The following is a 21,771-nucleotide window of genomic DNA, read 5'->3' on the forward strand; positions in this document are numbered from 1 at the left end:
GTAATAAGTATTTTTAAAATGTGAGTCTTCTACACAAAAAATGATACAGTATTAAGAGATATTAAGGAAAATCTTTAAAATGACAGGAAGGTCCATGTTCATATGTTAAGAGACTCAATACTTTTTTTTTTTTTTTTTTTAATTTTTGGTCACTCTGCATGACATGTGGGATCTTAGTTCCCCAACCAGGGACTGAACCCATACTCCCTGAGCTGGCAGCAGAGTCTTAACCTCTAGACTTCTAGGGAAGTCCCATGAACTCAGTATTTTTAAAATGTCAATTCTTTCAAAGTTATAGGTAGAGTGAAATCCCAGCAGGGGTGGGATGGGTGCTTGTGGGTGTGAATGTAAATTGATAATCGGATTCTAAAAGTTGGATAGAAATGCAAAAGACCAGAAATAGCTGAAATAACTATTAAGAAAGAGAACAGAGTTGGAGGATTTAAACTTCAAGATACCAGGGCTGCTTTTAATGCTAAAGTAGTTAAGCACACAGGGACAAATGGGCCAGCAGAAAGGAATGGAGTTCAGAAATTGACCCACACGTACACAGACACTTGATTTATGGCCAAAGCAGCCCTATAATTCAGTTAGGAAGGGATGGTCTTCTCAGTAAACAGTGCTGGGTAATTGAATATCCACGTGGGAAAAAAATTAATCTTTATTTTTCGTAAGGAATTTTTTGATGTGGGCCATTTTTAAAGTCTTTGTTGAATTTGTTACAGTATTACTTCTGTTTTATGTTTTTCTGTTTTTGGAAGTCCCGGAAAAAAATTAATCTTAACCCTAACCACACACCATATACAAAAGTCAGTTCCCAAAAAAACAAATCAGTTCCAGTGAGGATGTGGAGAAATTAGAACCCTCATACACTGCTGGTGGAAATGCAAAATGCTGCAACCGTTTGGGGAAACAGTTTGACGGTTTCTCAAAATGTTAAGCATGGAGTTACCATATAACCCAGCAATTCCACTCCTAGATAGAAACCCAAAAGAACTGGAAAAGTGTGTCGTGTAAACCGTTGTACACAGATATTCAGAGTGGCATTATTCATAATAGCCAAAAAGTAGAAACAACTCAAATGCCCATCAGTTGATGAATGGATAAACAAAATGTGGCTTAATCTTACAAGGCAATATCATTCAGTTGTAAATAGAAATGAAGTACTTACTCATGCTGCAACATAGATGAGCCTTGAAAACATTATGCTAAGTGAAAGAATCATAGACAAAAGGTCACAGAACGTATGATTCCATTTATATGGAATGTCCAGAGCCGGCAGATCCGCAAGACAGAAAGCAGACTACTGGTTGGTAAAGGCTGGAGGAGAGGAGGGAAAGAGATGCGATTGCTAATGGCCATGGAATTTATTTGTGGCATGATGAGATGTCTGGAACGGAACAGTACACTTTTAAAAGGTGAATTTATCTCAAAAAAAAAAAAACAAAGAACCAACTCCAGGTGGATTATAGCTCTGAAAATGAAAGATAAGACAACAAAACTTCTGGAAGATAAAAGGAGAATATTTTTATGACTGTGGGTTAGGCAGAGATCCCTTAACAAAACATTAAAAGTACTAATCGTAAAAGAAGAGATTATTTGGAGTACTTAAGGACTTGTTTTTGTCAAAAGACCAGCCAGAGTAGCAGATGATATTTGCAATATATGTAACTGACAGAGTACTCATGTTCTAAATATATCCTTTTAAAAATCTCTAACATATCACTTGTGTGGAATCTTAAAAGGAAAAAAACCAAAACTCGATTTCAGAGAAACAGAGAATCGAATGGTAGTTGCCAGGGGCTAGGGGAAGCAGGAAATGGAGAGACGGAGGTCAGAGGGTGCTGCTGCTGCTGCTAAGTCGCTTCACTCTTGTCTGACTCTGTGCGACCCCATAGACAGCAGTCCACCGTCCTTGGTATTCTCCAGGCAAGAACACTGGAGTGGGGTGCCATTTCCTTCTCCAATACATGAAAGTGAAAATTGAAAGTGAAGTCGCTCAGTCGTGTCTGACCCTCAGTGACCGCATGGACTGCAGCCTTCCAGGCTCCTCCACCATGGCATTTTCCAGGCAAGAGTACTGGAGTGGGGTGCCATTGCCTTCTCCAAGGTCAGAGGGTACACACTTTCAGTTGTAAGGTGAGTAAGTTCCAAGGACCTAACGTACAGCATGGTAACTGTAATTAATAATACAGTGTGACGTACTTGCAATTTGCTGAGAGTAGGTCTTAAGCATTCTTACCACATACGCAAAAGGAGAGTTAATTATCTTGATCTTAGTAATCATTGCACAAAGTGTATGTATATCAAATAATCACCTTGTACACTTTAAATATATGCAGTTAAAGTGTATTTGTCAATTATTCCTGAATAAAGTTGAAAAATGTACTTTAGAAAAACCTCAACAAATCAATTAGAAAAAAGATGATCAGCCAGTAGAAAAGATGGCAAAAGACTTGAACAGGTGCTTCAAAAAGAGGCTCGCCAGTAAGCATATTAATTGTCTAGGGAAATGTAAATTAAAATCACAGAATCAGAATGGCTAAAATTAAAAAAGACCAAGAATACCAAGTGTTGGTGAGAATGTAAAGCAACTGGAACTTTCAGGCATTCCTGATAGGACTGGAAATTAGTACAACCAAACTGGAAAACTATCAGACAGTCTCTACTAAAGCTAAACATATGCCTACCCCTTGATCCGGCAATTCTACGTAGATGCTACCCCCAGAGAAATGAGGGTGTGTGGCAACCAAAGACATGTACAAGAATGTTCATAGCAGGTTAATGAGCAGCAGACCAGTCCTGAGGCACAGAGGGCAGAAGAGTGGTAGCCTTTGTTGGGAAGGAAGAGCATTGACTGGAAGAGAACCCGAGGAAGCCTTCTGGGATGCAAATAATGTCCCAAGTCATGTTTTTAATTTATTTTTTTAATTGAAGTATAGAGGAATTGAAGTACTGCTGCTGATGTCCTGCAAAGTGATTCTGTTATATACGTATATGAAGATTATATAGTTTTTCATATTCTTTTCCATTATAGATTATAATAAGATACTGAATATAGTTCCCTGTGTTATATAGTAGCACCATGTTGTTTATCTATTTTGTCCATAGTAATGTGTATCTGCTAATCCCAAACTCCTAATTTATCCACCCCCCGCCGCCCCCACCTTTCGCCTTTGGTAACCGTAAGTTTGTTTTCTATGTCTGTGAATCTGTTCCTGTTTTATAAATAAATTCATTTCTATTGTATTTAGATTTCAGTATATATAAGTGATATCATATGATGTTTGACTTAACTTCACTTAGTATGATAATGTCTGGGTCCATCCATGTTGTTGCAAATGACAGTATTTCATTTTTTCGTGGCTGAGTAGTATTCCATTGTGTGAACACAACATCTCCTTTATCCTTTCGTCTGTTTTGTTTGTTTTGGAGTATAACTAGTTTACAATGTTGTGTTAGTTTCTGCTCTGCAATGAAGTGAATCAGCCATATGCATACATATCTATCCCTCTTGGACCTCCCTCCCACCTCACGCCCATCCCACCCCGGTAGGTCATCATAGAGCACTGACTTCATTCATTTGTTGATGGAGAAATGTCTCATGTCTTTAACTAGGCAGTAGGGTGTATGTGCTGTGCTGTGCTTAGTCGCCCAGTCATGCCCGACTCTTTGTGATCCCATGGACTACAGCCCACCAGGCTCCTCCGTCCGTGGGAATTCTTCAGGCAAGAATACTGGAGTGGGTTGCCATGCCCTCCTCCAGGGGATCTTTCCTGGAGAATCGATCCAGGGATCAAATGCAGGTCTCCCACACTGCAGATGGATCCTTTGCTGTCTGAGCCGCCATGGAAGCCCCACAGGGTGTATGTATATGTAATAATTTATCAAGCTGTGTACTTGGTCTTTGTGTACTTTACTGTACGAAAGTTATACCTTTAAAAAAAGAGGAACGAGGAAAGAAACAAGACATGTCCTCACCTTGGCCCACCTATTCCTCATATCCTGAACTGTTTTCCACATCACCTCATTTAAAAACTTAGTGTTATATAAGCGGCCTTTACCTTCTAGGAGTGTGCCTTTATTTTGTCTGCTCAAAGGTTCTATCACTGTGATAGTCATGTTGTCCCCCCAAGAGGTGTCAGAGCTTTCCATTAATGCGTGATGACCCTTCCCAGGCATAGCATGCTGGCCAGCTTTGCACCCCAGTAGCCCACCACCAACATGAGCCATATCACCCCCAAAATTTTTCTCTGAGGCTCAGCCAAATTTGGCTGACAGCCACCTCTTGCCCAGTGCCTCATGCATAAGGAGATGAACTTTTAGCTATTTTCAAAGACGAAAGCCAACAGATTTTCAAGATAAATGGGCCGTTTCACCTTCATTTCCCACGGACAGCCACGAAGTCTGTCAGACTAGCTCCCACCTATTCTGACTGCATTACTTCCAGTAAAACCTGAGACCAAGGTTTCCATCTGTGCATCTGTCTGGTGAGGAGAGAATTTTACTGTGACTGGCCAAGAATTGAGAATGTCCTATCTTTCAAAATATGGGAGATACTAGAGGGTTATGTCTGGTTCATTCAAAACTCTTCCTGTCACTTAAGACTGTACAGTTATTTATGCATATAATATTCTCTTGGAAGTAGAAAGTACAGAAAAAACAGGAAATATCCCCATACCTTTTTAAATAATCATTGATTTTTTTTTCCTGCTAGCAGATAATGCTAAGACACAGCTTTGATTTTGACAAGACGCTGAAATTCTACTACATAGAAGATAAAGTTGAATCCTTTCTAGGCCTCAGATATTTAATAGCATACTATGAAAAAAGAAGAGATGGAAAAACATAGTTCCAGTTAATAAAAGTATAGAAAATAATGTCAAGAATATCAGCTTCCCACTTAGCTTAGTCAGATCTTAACATGGTCCTATATTTGCTGTAAATCCTTTTTATATAAATTATAATTGTGGCTGAAGTCCCCTGTGGACCTACCCTGCCATGCCTTTCCCTCCATGCCCAGAGATAATCACTATTCTTATTTTGATTTTATCATTCCCATATGTGCTTTGATAAGTTACATGTGTGTGCATCCAAAAATGATATATAACTTTGTTTTGCAAATGTTTAAACTTGATACAAATGGTACTATACATATCATTTCCCCAGTTGCTTTTTTTGCCCAGTATAATAATGGTTTCTGAGACTTATCTGTGAGATATAGGTTGTTTGAGTCGCTTACTTTAACTTCAGTGTCATATTCCATTGCCTGAATATAGCGCTGTGTGTCTATCCATTCTGCACCGTTGATGGGCATTTAGGCTGTTTCCAGTCTTGCTTTTACAAACAGTGGATTCAAGGAACCTTTTTTGACATGGGCAAGAATTTCGCTAAAGGATATGAGTACTGTGTCACAGGTTATGCACAAATTCCACTAGGAAATAGTACTGAAATTCCCCCAAAGTGCTTCAACCAGTTTATAATACCTCATCCTAAGTGTGAGTTTCTTTGCACTATATGTGTGCCAACACTTGGTATTTCGACCTTTTTACTTTTGCCTTTCCGATGAGTACAAAATGATACACAGTTGTGGCTTTGATTTGTGTTTACAGGGTCACTAGTGAAACTAAGTTTCAGGAGCCTGGCGGGCTACAGTTGTAAAGAGTTGGACACAACTGGGCACGCACACACAGCATTTCACAGTCCTTATGAGCTCTGGCGTCGCCACTTTTGCGAGGTGCCTGTTCAAATCTTTGCCCCGTTGTTGGTATTGTTTTTACTGGGGTTGCTGTTCTTTTTCTTAACTGATTTTCAGGAATCAGATCTTTTCAAATTCTTACTTGTTATCTATATATCTTTGGTGAGGTAGCTGTTAAGATCTTGGGCCCATTTTTTAGTTGGATTGTTTTCTTATTGCTGAGTTTTTCTTGAAAAATCTTTGTATGTTTTAGATAACAATCCTTTATAAGATGTATCTTTTGCAAATACTTTCTCCTAATCTACAGCTTACCTTCTCACCCTCTTGACATTGTCTTTTGGAGAGCAAACATTTTTCATTTTAACGAAGACCAGTTTATCAGTTATTTCTCTAATAGATCATGTCTTTGTTTTTTTTTTAATTTATTTATTTTTAATTGAAGGATAATTGCTTTACAGAATTTTGTTGTTTTCTGTCAAACCTCAACATGAATCAGGATACATATATCCCCTCCCTTTTGAATCTCCCTCCCAGCTGCCTCCCCATCCCACCCCGTCAAGGTTGATACAGAGCCCCTGTGTGAGTGTCCTGAGACATACAGCAAATTCCCATTGGCTATCTATTTTACAGATGGTAATGTAAGTTTCTAATGGATCATGTCTTTGGTCTTGTATCTAAAAAGTTATCACCATACCCAGGGTCATCTAGGGTTTCTCTTATGTTACCTTCTAGGAGTTTTATAGTTTTATGTTTTACATTTAGGCCTATGATCCATTTTGGGTTAGTTTTTGTGAAGGGTGAAAGGTCTGTGTCTAGATTCCTTTTTCCTTTTCCTTTTTTCTTTTGCACATGGATGCTCAGTTGTTCAAGCACCATTTGTTGAAAAGACTGTCTTTATTCCATTGAATTGCCTTTGCTGCTTTGTGAGTGATCAGTTGACTCTATTTGTGTGGACTGTATTTGTGATTGTATTTCTGGGCTTTCTCTTCAGCACAATTGATCTATGTGTCCTTTTACCTGTACCACACTGTCTTGATTACTTTATTATAAATCTCATCTTGGGACTTCCTGGTGGTCCAGGCAGATTTTTAACTACTAGACCACCAAGAAGTCCCAAGATCCTGATGTTTAAATTTGGCTCAATCTCCTACGTCCTCACTAGCATCCAGAGAAACCCAAAATAGAGCAGTATGGAGTTACCATTTTTTGCCTGCTCAATAAACAGAAATTTTAAAGACATTTGTAAGGTTCTTCATACATATCCTGAACTGCTTTCTAAATGGAATGCAGGGGATCTGGGTTTGATCCCTGGTCTGGGAAGATTCCACATGCCGCGCACCACAACTACTGAGCCCAGGCTCTAGTGCCCTCAAGCTAGAATGAGAAGCTGCTGTAATGAGAGCCCCACACACCACAGCGAAGAGCAGCCCCCTGCTCAATGCAACCAGAGAAAGTTCACACGTACAAGTGAAGACCCAGTGCAGCCAAAAATTAAAAAAATTTTTTAATATCAAGAAAATGTTATTTATCAGCGTGAGTACACTAGGTGTTGTGCCCATGTGAAGTGGCTGGGACTGTTCTGTTCTCTTCCCTCAGCTACTGCTGGACACGCACTCCCTGAAGATGGTCCTGCTTGATCTGCCTTCCATCGGCTCTCAGGTGGTGAGGAAAGCCCCGGCCAGTTACACCAAGATCGTGGTGAAAGGCATGACCCGCGCGGAGATGATCCTCAAGGTGGGACTTGTGTCTTCTTTAGGGTTTCAATTAAAAGGGCCTAGTTACCTGACCACTTATTTGAAACAGTACTGAGTACTGGTCTCAAAAAGCACAGGTTAGACCTATTCCCATCAGTCCCAAAAGATGGTCTGCATTCTTTGACTGGACCAGACTTTGGCCTCATCAGTTATTGTTGAAAGTCAGTGCAGTGTTGCGGGGGCCGGGGTTGGGGTCAGTAATTCTGTCTGACAAATGCATTCTTTCTTGTAATGGGATTCTCTTATAATAAGATTTGGCCAAGATTGGAGGCTGGGTGGCATTGTCAATCAGCCTCCAGTCAGGGTCTCTCTGCTCTGCTTCTCTCTGTTTCCCAGCTGTCAGTTCCTCCCATTCTTGGCTTTCTAAGCTCTGCCACCTTATAGCAACTTCGAACAAATGTCGCATAGCTAATTCTAATCAGCAAATGGTTTTCTAAGGACCCATTTAACAAAATATATGTGGGGTGATGATGCTAAGAATGTCTGAAGCCTTGAACTCCTGCATCTGATTTCCACCTGGACTTGTCGAGTGGAGAGGGAGCCTGCTGGGGAGGGGAGAGAAGGCTGGAGAACAGATGGAGCTGTCAGGGGATGCTCTTAGAAGGCCAGGGCCTCCAGGCCCTTCAGGTCAGTCTGCAAGCAGAATGGCTCAAATGATGGAGGAGTGGGGAGTCACGGCGGGCCCTGATGTGGCTGGACCGGGTGAGGGGCCTCCACAGACCTTGGGCTTTGACCTGAGGAAACTGAAAGCAGCCCAATCCATTTCTTCCCCAGCTGGTAGTAAACCTACTGGAGAAAGAAAACCGGACCCCCACAGTGAAAACCAAATGACTATGAACACGAGGGTTTTGATGCCAGGGCTCTCCTGCTGGTGGCACGTGAAGTTGTTGCTGTTGTTTAGTCACTGAGTCGTGTCTGACTCTTTTGCGACCCCATGGACTGTAGCCCACCAGGCTCCTCTGTCCATGGGATTCTCCAGCAAGAATCTTGGAGTGAGTTGCCATTTCCTATTCCAGGGGATCTTCCCGACCCAGGGATCACCTGCATCGACAGGTGGATTCTTTACCAGTGAGCCACCAGGGAAGCCCTGGTGTGTGAAGTGGATGTAGTTATGTGAAGTTCCCGATTTTAAAGTCTTGGAAACACTGAGGCTGTTGTGGAGTTTTTGTTCTTGAGAAAATCCACTTAACTCAATGCTTGTTGAGGCCATCCCTTGGGAACCAGGGCTTCCCTGTGGCTCAGCTGGTAAAGAATCCGCCTGCAATATGGGAGACCTGGGTTCGATCCCTGGGTTGAGAAGATCCCCTGGAGAAGGAAAAGGCTACCCATTTCGGTATTCTGGCCTGGAGAATTCCATAGACTGTATAGTCCATGGGGTCGCAAAGAATCGGACACAACTGAGCGCCACTTCACTTGGGAGCGACGATACGTCAGGACAGAAGGAGCAGGTACCAGAAACCCAGGAAATGTCCCAGACAGGGGGCCCTCCAACACAGTGTTTCCTGTGGTCTTGATATTTTAAAAAAAGACACCTGGGACTCCTCCCCAGGCTCTATGAATTAGAATCTTCAGAGGAGGGACATAGGAATCTGTATGTAAAAAGCAATTCATGCGACATATTTTATTTAGCAACCTTAGGAAGCGTTGTGGTGTTGTTCAGTCTCTAAGTCATGTCTGACTCTCTGTGACCCCATGGACTACAGCACATCAGGTTTCCCTGTCCTTCACGATCTCCTGGAGCTTGCTAAAACTCATGTCCATTAAGTCAGCGATGCCATCCAACCATCTCCTCCTCTGTTGCCCCTTTCTCCTCCTGCCTTCAATCTTTCCCAGCATCAGGGTCTTTTCCAATGAGTTGGCTCTTTGCATCAGGTGGCCAAAGTATTGGAGCCTTAGCATCAGTCCTTACAGTGAATATTCAGGGTTGATTTCCTGTAGGATTGACAGGTTTGACTGGAAGCATTGCTGTAACTGGATGCTGAGATGAAACAGGCTGTCAGGACATTTCTGGAGAAGATGCTCTGCTGCCTTGGATCATAAGCGTGTCCGGCAGGCCTGACTTTCCTCTCTCCCTCACAGGTTGTGATGGCCCCTCACGAGCCGTTGGTGGTATTTGTGGACAATTACATCAAGCTCCTGACAGACTGCAACACAGAAACCTTCCAGAAGATCCTAGACATGAAGGTGAGCTCAGCATCTTGTTCTGTCCCTGGTTGCATCCTTCTCACACTCTGTGACTCACTGAGGGGTGGAGTACAGGTCCCTGGGGGGCCTCCTCAAAGTCCCCCTGCTGGGCCCAGGCTGCAAGAAGCCATTTGAGGAGGGGCAACCAGGGCCCGCGACCATGCCCCCCATCACCTCCTGATGGCAGGTAGCTGGGCTTGGCGGGGCTGCGAGAAGAGGAGGCCGCCCTCCCGCATCCTGCTGCCTGGCCACTTGCCCTCTCAGCCCTTTCTCTCCTCTCCTTCTGCCTTTTCTTCCTCCCCTGCTTCTCTCCCAGGCTACTACCCAGGGCTAATATCTACCCTGGAGAAAGCACTAATCCTCAGCCTAGTGAATACCAGATACTGCACTTGCCCTTGGGTCGTTGGGGGCCAGACCTGCCATCACCCTCCTTTGTCTCCACCTCAGGGGCTGAAGCGGAGTGAGCAGAGCAGCATGCTGGAGCTCTTCCGCCAGAGGCTCCCCACCCCGCCCTCAGGACCCGAAGGCTCCAGCTCCCTGTCCCTCCTGGCTCCAACTCCAGAACAGGAGTCCTCGCGCATCCGCAAACTGGAGAAACTGATTAAAAAGAGACTGTAGGAGCACCCAGGGGGCACTTATCCCCCTGGCCGGTGAGCCACCCACAACCGGATCCCCGGATGCCCCTCCCATCTCCTGTGCTCCCCAGATCCTCAGATCATCAGTCCTGAAACTTCCTGGGATGTTTGGGTCATTCCTGGGTCGCTCCCATGCCTTGTCTTAATTCCTGCCTAATGGGAGAAGCCAAGTAAGGACTGGAGGCAATCTCTGATTCCTGTAGCAGAGGCCACAGTGGGTAAAGACGGTTCCCGGGCTTCACTGGCTGTTCCCCAGCTGCTCCCGACTGCTCCAGTCGTCACTGACTCTGTAGCCTCGCCCGCACGGTCCTGCCCTCTATGACTGTGGCCCTGTTCCCTTCCCTGTTCTGTCCTAGCACTGTGGGCCAGAGAGCCGGGCTCTCACAGCTTCCCCCACCTGCAGCTGTTAGAGGTGCTCTCTGCAGCCAGACTCCTAAGAGATGTCCTCTAGGCTTGGCTCTAGGGCTCCAGTGATGAAATGGCAGATGATAGATGTGGCGGAAGAGAGAGGTGTGGCCTTTAGCTGAGCCCTATGAAGAAAGGATGGCTAAGTAAGAAAAGTGCAAGGGGACTTGTGGTCCAGCGGTTAAGACTCTGAGCTTCCAGCGCAGGGAGTGTAGGTTCGATCCCTGGTCAGGGAACTGAGATCCCATGTGCCATGTGGCCAAATAAGAAAATAAAATAGCGAGAAGTAAACCTTGCAGCCCAAAAAAAAGAAAAATGCAGGAGGAGTAGGGAGGAGCACAGTGGGTCTCCCAGGAGGAGTAGGGAGGAGCACAGTGGGTCTCCCAGGCAGCTCAGTCAGCAGGTTTCCCTCTGCCCAGACAGCCATGGTGCTGCTCTGGGAAAGTTATCCAGCCCACACTAATTGAGGTTAATGTTCTCTTCTCACTCCTGAAAGAGGGGGTGACAGGCCCATCTCCAGGCAGCCACTTTAGCCGTCTGTCATTGGCCTGGGAAGCTGCAAACGCCAGTGGACTCCCGCACCTGGTTCTTGTCACTCTTGGTGTTTACAGAGCCACACTTCTTTTTGTGGTTCATTCACAAGGAGTCACTTTCTGGACATCTCCATAATGGCATTGAGATGTCAAGGCAGTTTCTCCTCCACCACCACCAGCCCCAGGTGGTCACAGCCAGAGAAGTTGCTTTCTTGATTTATTACACTGTCAGTAATCTCCAAGGAGCCAATAGATGTCAGTAGGAGTTACGTTAAGTGTCTTGTTGATGGGAGCTGAATGCTGTGTGTACGTCCTGTACAGACAGAGCCTGTTTCTCCGCTGGGGATCTGCATCAGCATCACCTGAGGCCCTTTTTATTTTCACAAGTACAAATGCCTGGAGGTTGTGAATCAGTCAGTCTGGAAGTCTGGAGTAGCGCCCAGCATACAGTTGTGAAAAGTTCCATTATGATTATAATATTTACTCCTTATGAAGAACCGTTATAATAGGAACTTGCTTTATTGAAGATTTCGTATTGCACATTTTCACAAATGGGTATTTTTTTTCTGACTGTAAGCAAGTGTAATTACTGTATAATTAACCTGGTACCCAAACAGTAAAAATGTTTTTTTGCTCATAGCCAGCATCTTGAATTTTGAGTTTGTGTTGATGGAGGGACCACGGCAGAAATCATGCTGTCCCCGTCCTGACTAGGATTCTCCTTTGTTTTGATGACTAGGCCCTAAACGGAAGATTTATTTATTATTGTCACTTTGAAATAATATATATAAAGGAGCCCTCATTGATCAAAACAGTAGCTAACAACTCTGCTGTTCAGCTAAATTAGACATTGTACTGGCTCCTTCCCTCTACTTTCTCTAGACTTCAAAAAAAAAAAGAAAACTTTGAAGTTACCTTATGTGGTTAAAATAAATATTAGTAATTTATAATTGATAAAGAGTTCTCTCCTGTCTTTACTGTGGCCAGACTTCCGGATTGCTGGTTAGAGGTGCTCAGGCTGGAGAAAGTTCTGTTTGGATCGTAATCAGGAAATAGGAACCACCACGGACAGGGTATCTTGACCTCCAAACTCAGTTCTGGGAATTGAAGCAACTGTCACCACACCTCCCTCTCTTGAAGAATAAAGACCCAGTACCCAGGGCTTTGCCTACCCCACCAGAAAAGGGTGCCGACTTTCTCATACCTCAGGTGGCTCCTCGGTACAGACAGAACAAGACCGAAAGTCGACTTCCAAGGACCAGTGTGAGACGGGCAGGCAGGGTGAGTGAGCAGGAGAAATGGGGGATGTGATAGCAGCCCACCCTGAATTGCTGTTGGATGAGGAACCCTAGTCCCCTGTTTATGGAACGCCAGGGAAAATGCCAGAAGTTCACAGCTGGAAATGAAATTCCTCTTGCTAGCAAGAAAAATCTCCAAAATAACCAGCTTGCTTGAGGCTGAAAGCAAGTGTTTCACACTTCTCGTCCCCTCCAAGTCAGATCGCTAAAAATAAAATGGTTAGGACTGCACTGGGCCATTTAAACAAGAGTCCTGGAAACACAGACACATGAGATGCTGGCATGCAGAAAGAGTGCTGTGAGTTTTATACAGTAAAGGTAATTTTCCAGTCTCAAATTCCAATATGTATCAAAATAGATAAACCGCCCCCCCCACCACCTTCCCTGGACCCTCAAGGTTCTGTTCTGTACCTTTGGGAGATACTGATCTGCTGAAAGTAAAGGGATTGCCTTTTTGTCTAAATATCATTCCTTTTCCCCATCTGGAAGTGATTTCTTGGTGCATTATTGGAGCATAAAATATTACAGTTAATTAAAGCATTACTGGATGTCACTTGCTAGGATGTATTTCCTTACTGTTGACAGAAAACAGAACGGACTATAGTAAAAAGTTAGCACGCCCAAGAAGCCTGGGCTCCCCCTCAGCATCTGCCCTTCCCCCTGGTGAAGATGCACCCCTCTCCTAACAGCCTGAGGAAACAGGGCACAGAACCAGGCCGTGGTGCCCAAGGGCAAGGTCCTGGCACATCCACAGGTGGGGAAACCCTCTGTGACTAGGCATAAAGCATCCTGCTTCTGATTGGGAAGCCTCCTTGTGCTCCAGATTCCTATCCCATTGACTTGCCCTCATCCGCCTCATGGTTCCAGTCTCAGCCTGCTTGTCCATGTGACTGCCAGCGGCTGTCTGTCCTGCGCACAGTCTGCCTGTTTCCTTAAGAGCTGGGTGGACATTTTGCAGTGAACGTGTGAAGAAGTCTGATGTTCCCCTCAGCCCTGGAAAATCTGTAGCAGTTCTTCCGTTAGGTTGGCTTTGCGATCATTCCCGAGTTCCCATTCTTTTTTTCCACCAGCTCCCCACTTTTATAGGGTAGCCAGAAATCAGTCTGATGAGGAAAGAAGCCTTTCTGTCTAACCCACCTGGAAGAACATGGTCCGATGACTGACCTACCAATTATCTTCCTTCTTGCTTGCATAACCAGGTAAGCAGTGGCTCGTGAAGAATGTCCATTTGAAACAGAAGCCACGACCTTCCTGGTGGCCCAGTGGTTAAGACTCCTCCTTTTAATACTCCCGGCGCTGGGGGAGAGGTGGGTTTGATTCCTGGTGGAGGAGCTAGGATCCCAGGTGCCTTGAGGCCAAAACACCAAAACATAAAACAGAAGCAACATTGTAACAAACTCAAGACTTTTTTTTTTTAAGGCAGTGTTTAGTATCTGTCAACAGGGGTATAATTAACACCATGGTGAAGGTCACACAAGAGCCAGCTACACACGCACCATTGTCAGCCACAGGCTGTGTGAAATGTGACCTCCTCATTGTCACTCGCCAGGCCTGGACCCCAGGTGGCTGACATGACCGAATGGCAGGTGGCCATAGAGTTGGCTCTGTCCCTGGGCTCACTCGAACAGGAGTGAGCCCAGGGGACAACACAGCCTGCCCCCGGGGGCAGGCCGCATCTGCCGCAAGCACCGGAATGGCAAGCCTTTGCCTTTTTAGGTCCTGTTGGTGAGATCCGACTTATTCAAGAATTTTAAAAGGCTCTCCATCCTCTGTTCCCCTTGCCCTGGCAGCTGCTGTTTCCGTAGCATTTAGGGATAAACCTGCAGACGCCGAGAGAAAGAACTTCCTCCCTCCCGGGTGGTGTTGGCTGGGCTGCCTGTTATGGAAAAAGTGGCAAGTTTCCTCTGAATGCAAATCAGAAGGGTTGCCAAAGGCTTCCATCCAAAAAACTGTCTTTAGATATGGTGTCCGGTGTCCACAGAAGCTCGTTTCAACTGGCCATTCCTGGCAGGGACAAAATTCCTGCCTACACTCCTTTTTTTTTTTTTTTTTTGACCTTCAATGCCCAAAAATCTCTAAGCACGATTATCTTGGGACAGGCAGACCTAACAGGGAAGCCAGAAATTCACCAGCTCTTTGGATGGCTTCAGAGTCACCTTTCAAAAGATGTTCAGACCTTTCCCAAGGCCAGGGGAATCCCTGTAACCAGGCCCTCTCAATCCCCTTGGGGGCTACTGATAACAGAGAATGCTGGGCAATAGAGTGATAGGAAAACCTGTAAATGCTTTGTCCCCTAAGAATGTTTATCACTCTGGTAGCCTCTGCTCAGTGATCAGATGAAATTTGCACAATGGCCACGACCCAGGGCCGCCTCCTGTTTGGGGTAATTTTTCAACACATAGGAAATTAAGAACAGCTTCTTGATAAAACTTCCCTTTGCTTCTGGGGCCAAGAAAAGTATTTACCAAGTGGGCTGCAATTTTCAGGGCCACCAGGTGAAAGAGTAGAGAGAAACTCCAGCTTCTTCTGCTCACTTGCTCTGTGCAGATGGAAAAGGAAGGCCCTTCTCAGGCAGAGGGGAAGCACATAGCCTGCTGAAGAGACCACAGTCCACAGAATTCTGCACAGACTGCAGTCCTGTGATTGGGCCACCTGGGGCGGCCAGTGAAACGCTTCAGCAGGCAAATGGAAAAGTAGCCAATGTTGTGTAAAGAAAACATGAGCTCACACACATACACACACACACACACACACACCCCAACCTCGTACCCACGCCCTACTGCAGCCCTGACACTGCTCTCACCCACTCCCAAGTCTTGGCCCCTTGGCTGGCTGGCTGGCTGGCTGTGTCATCTGAGAAGGGTGCTGATGGGCCATCAGGTCCTAGTTGATGCAGCCCAGGGCTTTAGATGCAGCCTGGCTACTGTTTGGCATGCAAATAACACTTGGTTGTGAGTGGGGCTAAGAGATCCAGGCCCTTCAGGGCTATTGGGTATCGAGGGAACTGAGTATTTACTGCCTCCTGGATAGTTTAGAGACCTCATTGGATCAAAAAACCCCTGTCAAGTGGGCATGATTTATCGGTGTGGACCTGGAGGCCTGGGGAGCAAATGACGTACCCAAGGCTGTAAGACTCCTGAGGAGGCAGAGCCAGGATTTAGCTCAAGACTCATTCCATCACCAGGCTCTGTGCACTACACCAGTGCTTTTCACATGTATGAGACCCGACTTTACATAGGACTCTCACTCTACAAACAGATAAAATGTTTTATTAATGTATTTTGTGAGTTCAAACATCTTTCAAAGCAAATCCGTGAGAACACTGAAACTATTGCAGTTAAATAGAAAGCATTTCAAAGCTAAGGTTATGGGTGGCAATTTATCCATAACTGTAATTTAGAAATGCTTTCTATTTAACCGTCCCTGGGGACGCAAAGAGTCAGCCATGACCGAGCACACACTGGCAATTTATATTCATCAACCCCAGCATCCAGTTTATTTCTGTGTTTCGCTTTGGTTGCGTAGAATAGAGAAATCTTGATTTAATCCAGCGAACAATTTGCAAACAGTATCAGGTTTTGTTTGTTTGTTCTCTTGAAGTCTTCACTGTATTTGTTACAATAGTGCTTCTGTTACATATTTTGGGTTTTTTGGGCCACAAAGCATGTGGGATCTTAGTTCCCAGACAAGGGGTCAAACCGGCACATCCTGCATTGGAAGGGGAAGTCTTTGCCACTAGACCCCCCAGGGATGTCCCTCAGTTTTTTTTTTTCACTCTCCTTCCAGTCCTGGATACTCTTTGTTTAGCTAGATGTGACAGAGTCTCTTTATCCTGAGGTCTACACAGACAGAATAGCCTTGACAGGGCAGCTTAATACACCAAGTATCTGTAAAATCTCAACATTTACACCAGTAACACATTTGAGGATGTGTGTTATTACAGTTTAGAATGTTTTGTCATTAGAATAGCCTTCAAGTATGCATTCTTAAAGGGAAGATAGAATCAAAGCTTTATGTGGAGCTCCTTGGCCCCTCAAAACATCTCAAGAATTCCAGGTTCCCCAGAAGTCAATTTGGAAGCTGCAGGCCCTCATCAGGGGCTGCCATGTAAAGGGGAGGAGGCATTTGGTGGGGTCACCTTTGTCCAGGAAAGAGTACCTTTCATCTGAAGTCCACCACCCACTCAGCAACACCCCTGAACTGTCATCCAGATCCTGTTTGAGTCTCGCTGGAGGCCACCACCTGGATTGAGCCTTGCCGCCCTTAGAAGTTGGACATCAGAGAGCAAGGCACCCCTGGTGCAAGGAAGCTGTGTTCTGAGAGGAAAGCAGCGCAACCGGAACTGGGAGGAGGGGGGTTGGGCAACACTTGAAAGGAAGCCTGTCCTCCTCGGGAAACGCCCACAGCCCCAGATCTCACACCTGAGGCCTCACATGTCTGTGCACACAATGCTTTCCCACGCTCTCAGGACTTGAAATAAAGAAACGATGACATGTGGGACTCCTCTGGCCTCACCAGGGGCTCTTGGGGCTGGATCGATGGGCTTCAGTGTTGGGTAGTATGTGGGTTTATCTGCTTTTAGAACTTCAGTCAGATCTCCTCATGTGACAGTTGGGAATCTGAGGCCTCAGGAGTTCCAGTCAGGAACTTGGGCCCCACTATGCAAGAGGACTGGTAACATGCAAGCCACCCTTGTACCCACTTTGCATTTGCTGCTCCACTCTGCCTGGCTGTCCTTCCCTGGAGGCCACCCCCCTCCCTTTCTGCCCCACCCCCGCTCCCACCACGTTCCTCGGAGCTTGCCCTCTTTTTCCAGTCTGCCTGCAGAAGTGAACAGGGGTATCATGCTTTCCTTGATCCTGCCACCCCCTAATGCCCCCATGCCACCTCTCTTGTGGTCTTTGTTACCATTTCCAGCAAGAGGTTACAGCCACCACCTCCATCCCCTATAGGCATGCCTCTTATTCAGCATCCATCTCAACTGCTTTCCAGAAACTTCTCTGGAAGGACAATCTTTTTGCTGCACTTTCATCCTCTTTGCCCTCTCGGTTGATTTGGTGAGTCCTCCCCACCCCGGGACTCCTCCCCTCCCTCCTTCCACACCTGGCTTTCCTGGCTCCCATCAAACATCTCAGTCTCCGTCACTGACTCTTCCCTCCTTCCAAACCATGACCGCCCATGTCAAACCCCAAGGTCTTAGGCCCCCGTAGTTTTCACTCCAGACTCCTTCAGAGAACTTTCCCGCCCAGCGCAGGCATAAACACCAGCTATGCCTTCTGAGGTTTCTCGGATTTTCAGCCTTTGTCTGCCACACCCCCTCAGCTGACCCTATTCCACTTGCAGTTCCCACCATCAGTTCTGGGGAGCATCTCCCACCATCAGTTCTGGGGAGCATCTCCAGGTCCACTTGCCTCCCTGCCTGCAACTGCCCATCTCTAAAGGGGACCACCTTCCCTTCCCACTTCCTCAATCTCAAGGCCTTGGAGTCAGGCACCCTTTTATTATTCAGTTGCACTAAGTCATGTCCAACTCTTTGGGACCCCATGGACTGCAGCACGCCAGGCTCTTCTGTCCTTCATCATCTCCCGGAGTTTGCGCAGATCTCATGTCCACTGAGTTGGTGATGCCATCCCACCATCTCATCCTCTGTCTCCCCCTTCTCCTCCTGCCTTGACAACTCTCTTTGTCAACCAATATGGTTAGTTAATCTGAAAAAAATTATTTTTCTAAATGATTATACAAATACTAGTCCTGGAAACCAAGAGAAAATCTCAATTGCCCCAGCAAATCAAGCCTCTCAGTCCCTGTCAGGCCTGGCAAGTGGGGTTTCCGCATAGAGAAGCCCTTCTCCATGGTCTCCTGGCCAGGCTCACCAAGTTCCTCTTTGCTCTGAGAGTCTGAGAAGGAGCTGGTTCGCTCCCCTGGGCCTCCTCTCACTCATAACCACTAACCCTGATGATTCTTGGTGTTTCTATGCTCCCAGTATCTATACTGATGCTATAGAAATAATAGCTTAAAGAAACAGCCTAGGTTTCTTCATCTTATAAAATATTGCAATAGTAATATTTATTTTTAAAGTACACAATGTGAGTATTCATGTTAATAAGTTTAAACAATATAGAAATATATATATCAAAGGTCCTACCCTCCTTCCAGACTTTGTCTGTACCATGGGGGAAGAGCACTTTGCAGACAAAATTAATATTAACCATATTTGCATATTTTCCTACAGCTAAACAAGAAATCTTGGCCATCTTTTCCCTCAAGATGTATAGAGCTACTCATTCTTTTTAAGGCTACATGGTGTTTTATAGTTGAGATATATCATCATTCATTTAGCCAGTCTCCTATCAGTATACAAAGAGGTTTCGGTTGTTTGGCAGTGAGAAACACATCACCAGTGAAAATCTATCTGTAGAAATCTTTGCTTACGTGTGCTCGCCTTTTTGTAGGCTACTGTCCTAAAATCGTTCAATTTTAGAAAGCGAAGGGGCACACGCATTTGAAGCGCTTGCTAGCTCTTGCCACAATGCCCTGTATACAGATGGTTTTGCTGCACACTCCCATAGACCGCGTGTACGCGTGTGATCTCTTCGCTACATGCTCATGCGCCCTAGGTGTTTTTTCCTGCTTCTTGGTCTAGAGGCTGTAGTTGCAGCTCTAACTGTAGAGACCCAGCAAGCCTGAGTTCCCCTTTGGTTTTCATTGCACAAAACCACATGTGAGCCAACCGGTGCTGTGTCTTGCTGCAAGAGAACTTGCCAATTGAGCAAAAGCACTGCAGCTTCCCTCCTGGTCAGGGCTCCTGGAGGACATGCCTTGTTGGTTTGCTTTCGGAAGCAGCGGTCATCCTTTGTATACTACAGAGGTGATAGTTTGATATGCAATTGAGAGCCCTTTCTATTCTTTATCTCTGCCCTTTCCCCAGGCTCCATCTGGGCTCCCTATATGAACTGTTTTCTGGCACTGATGCTATAGAGATAATAGCTTAAATTCTTAGCTTCTGAACTCCTACTACAGAAAGTAATGGAGTTAGATCAAGATGTATCAATAGGGGAAAAAAAAAACATATACGCAGAAGGGAGACTTTTTGACAGCTACCTTTTAAAAATCCTGTTTACATCCTAATAAATTGAAATTCTTTGGTAAAAAAAAAAAAAAAAAAAAAAAAAAAAACCTTTGGAAGTGGAGGAGAAAGTCTTGGAAGTCACGAGTTACAAGAATTGTTGGAATGGTGTTTTGCTTTGTTTCTGATCTTTATCCTGAAAGTGGGCCTTTTCATTTTAAGAGCCAAAATGCTGAAGGACTTTGCATACAGTCCACACCACCAGCATAGGGACAGTGCATCCTGATGTGAACATTGTTTTTTTCATTAAAAAAAAAAAAAGAAGTGGGGGTATTTTTGACCAGCAGGTATCAATAGGAAAGGACAAACTAAAGGGATATGACTTGGTTTCAAGGCTAGAAGGTCCTGGAGAAGAAATCTAGAACCTCACCACTCTGGGCTGAGCCCCAGGATAAGAGAAACCCCCCCTAAGTTTGAGGGAAATCCTGATGTAGAGGCCCTTGCCTGACTTCCAGCTATTAACCTGGGAGACGGCAGTCCCTGTAGAGACGTAAGTTTTCAACAAGATACCTGAGGAGGAGAAATAATGTCTGAGAGTGTTGTCCAGCCAGATGGACCCAAGAGCAACACATCTTAGAGTCTCTCACACCCCATCATGGTGGGGGGGCGGTGATGGCTTCCAAACTCCCTGAGCCCTCAGCAGTAGTGAACGGCCAGCTGGCTAGAAGAGACTTCAGGCTGGGACACCTAGGGTGTAGATTCATGAAGACAAAAAGCAGAGGGTGACAGTCCATGGCCAAGCAGAACCAATTTCTCCTCAGTAGAGGCCAGAGAGGGAGGAAGATAACCGTGAACTAGGCTCTCACCACCGGCAACCCCATCCTTCCTGCTATGATGTTATGAAAGCCTCCCCAGATGCCACCAGGCAAAAGGGAAGAGAGAGTAGTAATTACCCAAGAGCCACTAGTCATTTCCCAGAAGATAAGAACTATACTGTGAGCAAAATACTTTTCCAGGCTTGAGAGAAACTGGGGCCTTAGGTGCTAAACTGAGCACAGAGCGTTCACCTTCTGTATGCCAAGGTATCATCACAAAACTATCCATAAGTGCCGAAGGAGAAGGAACAGCTTGTTGCCGTGTCTTTGACACGCATTTCCAGCCAGGAGCAAAGCTGGACTAAATGAGCCACCCTAACTCACTCCCCTTTGTCACCACCAGTGTGACATCTTTACAGGATGCATGTCCAGAATTGGAGCTAATTGACTCCAGAAGGGATTGAACTTGGGGCCCTTGTCAAGTCTGCAGTAATCTCCACTCAGTGAATTGAAGCCGGGGGGAAGATGTCCAGGTCCTCAGAGACCTCACGGCAGGGCTTTGCTGCTCACCGCCTTCCTTCTTTGCCTGCCTGTTCCTTATTTAAGGCTTTTGTATCAGCATGGGCATCACTCCCTCCAGATTTCTTCCCCTAAGCCTCCACTCCCTCTCTCCCCCAGGCTGGTGAAGCTCTCCTTATGCTCCCACACTCTGCCTCACACACAGGAGGCCCTTGGCAGGTGCTGGTTGAATGAATGGGTCTAGTGGGAGTGCACACACAGACCCCCAAAAACTCTTACCCAGAGCAGATTTTGGTAAGAGGTCTCAGCCTTGGGAGTAGAGGTGAAACAGTTTTTGTGGAGTAAGACTAGGGTATCTGCTGATAAACAATCTTCCAATGAGGAACACAAAGCCCAGATTCCTTAATATTCATGTGTGATGGAAGGCCCACAGGAAGCTCATATTAACCGCTCTTTTTATTACAAGCATGTAGAACAGATAGGGATTGTGACCTGTCTTAGGGTTTATAAGATGTCAATGCCTGACATTCTAGAGACTTCTGCTTCTAACACAGCGAACTAACAGCAGAAGGTCCTTTCTCAGATGGCGGACAGGCTTGATGCTAAAAAAGGCATCCCTGGAAGTAACAGAGTCTAACCTTTCAGGCTTTGAGAAGCAAGGTGTTGAGATGGGGGTCAGGTGATGTTTGATGGGCATCTGGTGGGGCAGGGCGCTGACTGGGACTGAAGTCAAGTAGCCCCATCATTCTCAGGTCCAGAGGCTCTCTTTGCATGTGGAACCAGAGAGTCTTTTAGAGAAATCTGAAGAGAAGGGGCCAGAAGGGTAAGCCAAGCTCAGGGGAGAGAGATTTGGATCCAAAGCAG

At 45.6% G+C, this 21,771-nt stretch overlaps 1 protein-coding gene across 2 annotated transcripts in view; it reads left to right on the forward strand.

The window, feature by feature from the left end:
* Positions 1–21,771, forward strand: part of VPS53 (VPS53 subunit of GARP complex) — a 135,785-nt gene that overhangs the window by 111,352 nt on the left and 2,662 nt on the right. The window contains exons 20-22 of one of the 2 annotated variants that reach the window (XM_052657246.1): positions 7,295–7,432; positions 9,532–9,636; positions 10,084–10,286. In XM_052657246.1, the coding sequence (XP_052513206.1) occupies positions 7,295–7,432; positions 9,532–9,636; positions 10,084–10,254 (414 nt within the window). In that variant the 3' untranslated portion in view covers positions 10,255–10,286. Of the gene's footprint in view, positions 1–7,294; positions 7,433–9,531; positions 9,637–10,083; positions 12,892–21,771 lie in introns of those variants that run through there. The other variant, XM_052657245.1, reaches the window with a different exon arrangement.

Source organism: Budorcas taxicolor, chromosome 19 (assembly GCF_023091745.1).
Source record: "Budorcas taxicolor isolate Tak-1 chromosome 19, Takin1.1, whole genome shotgun sequence".
Taxonomy (NCBI): Eukaryota; Metazoa; Chordata; class Mammalia; order Artiodactyla; family Bovidae; genus Budorcas; species Budorcas taxicolor.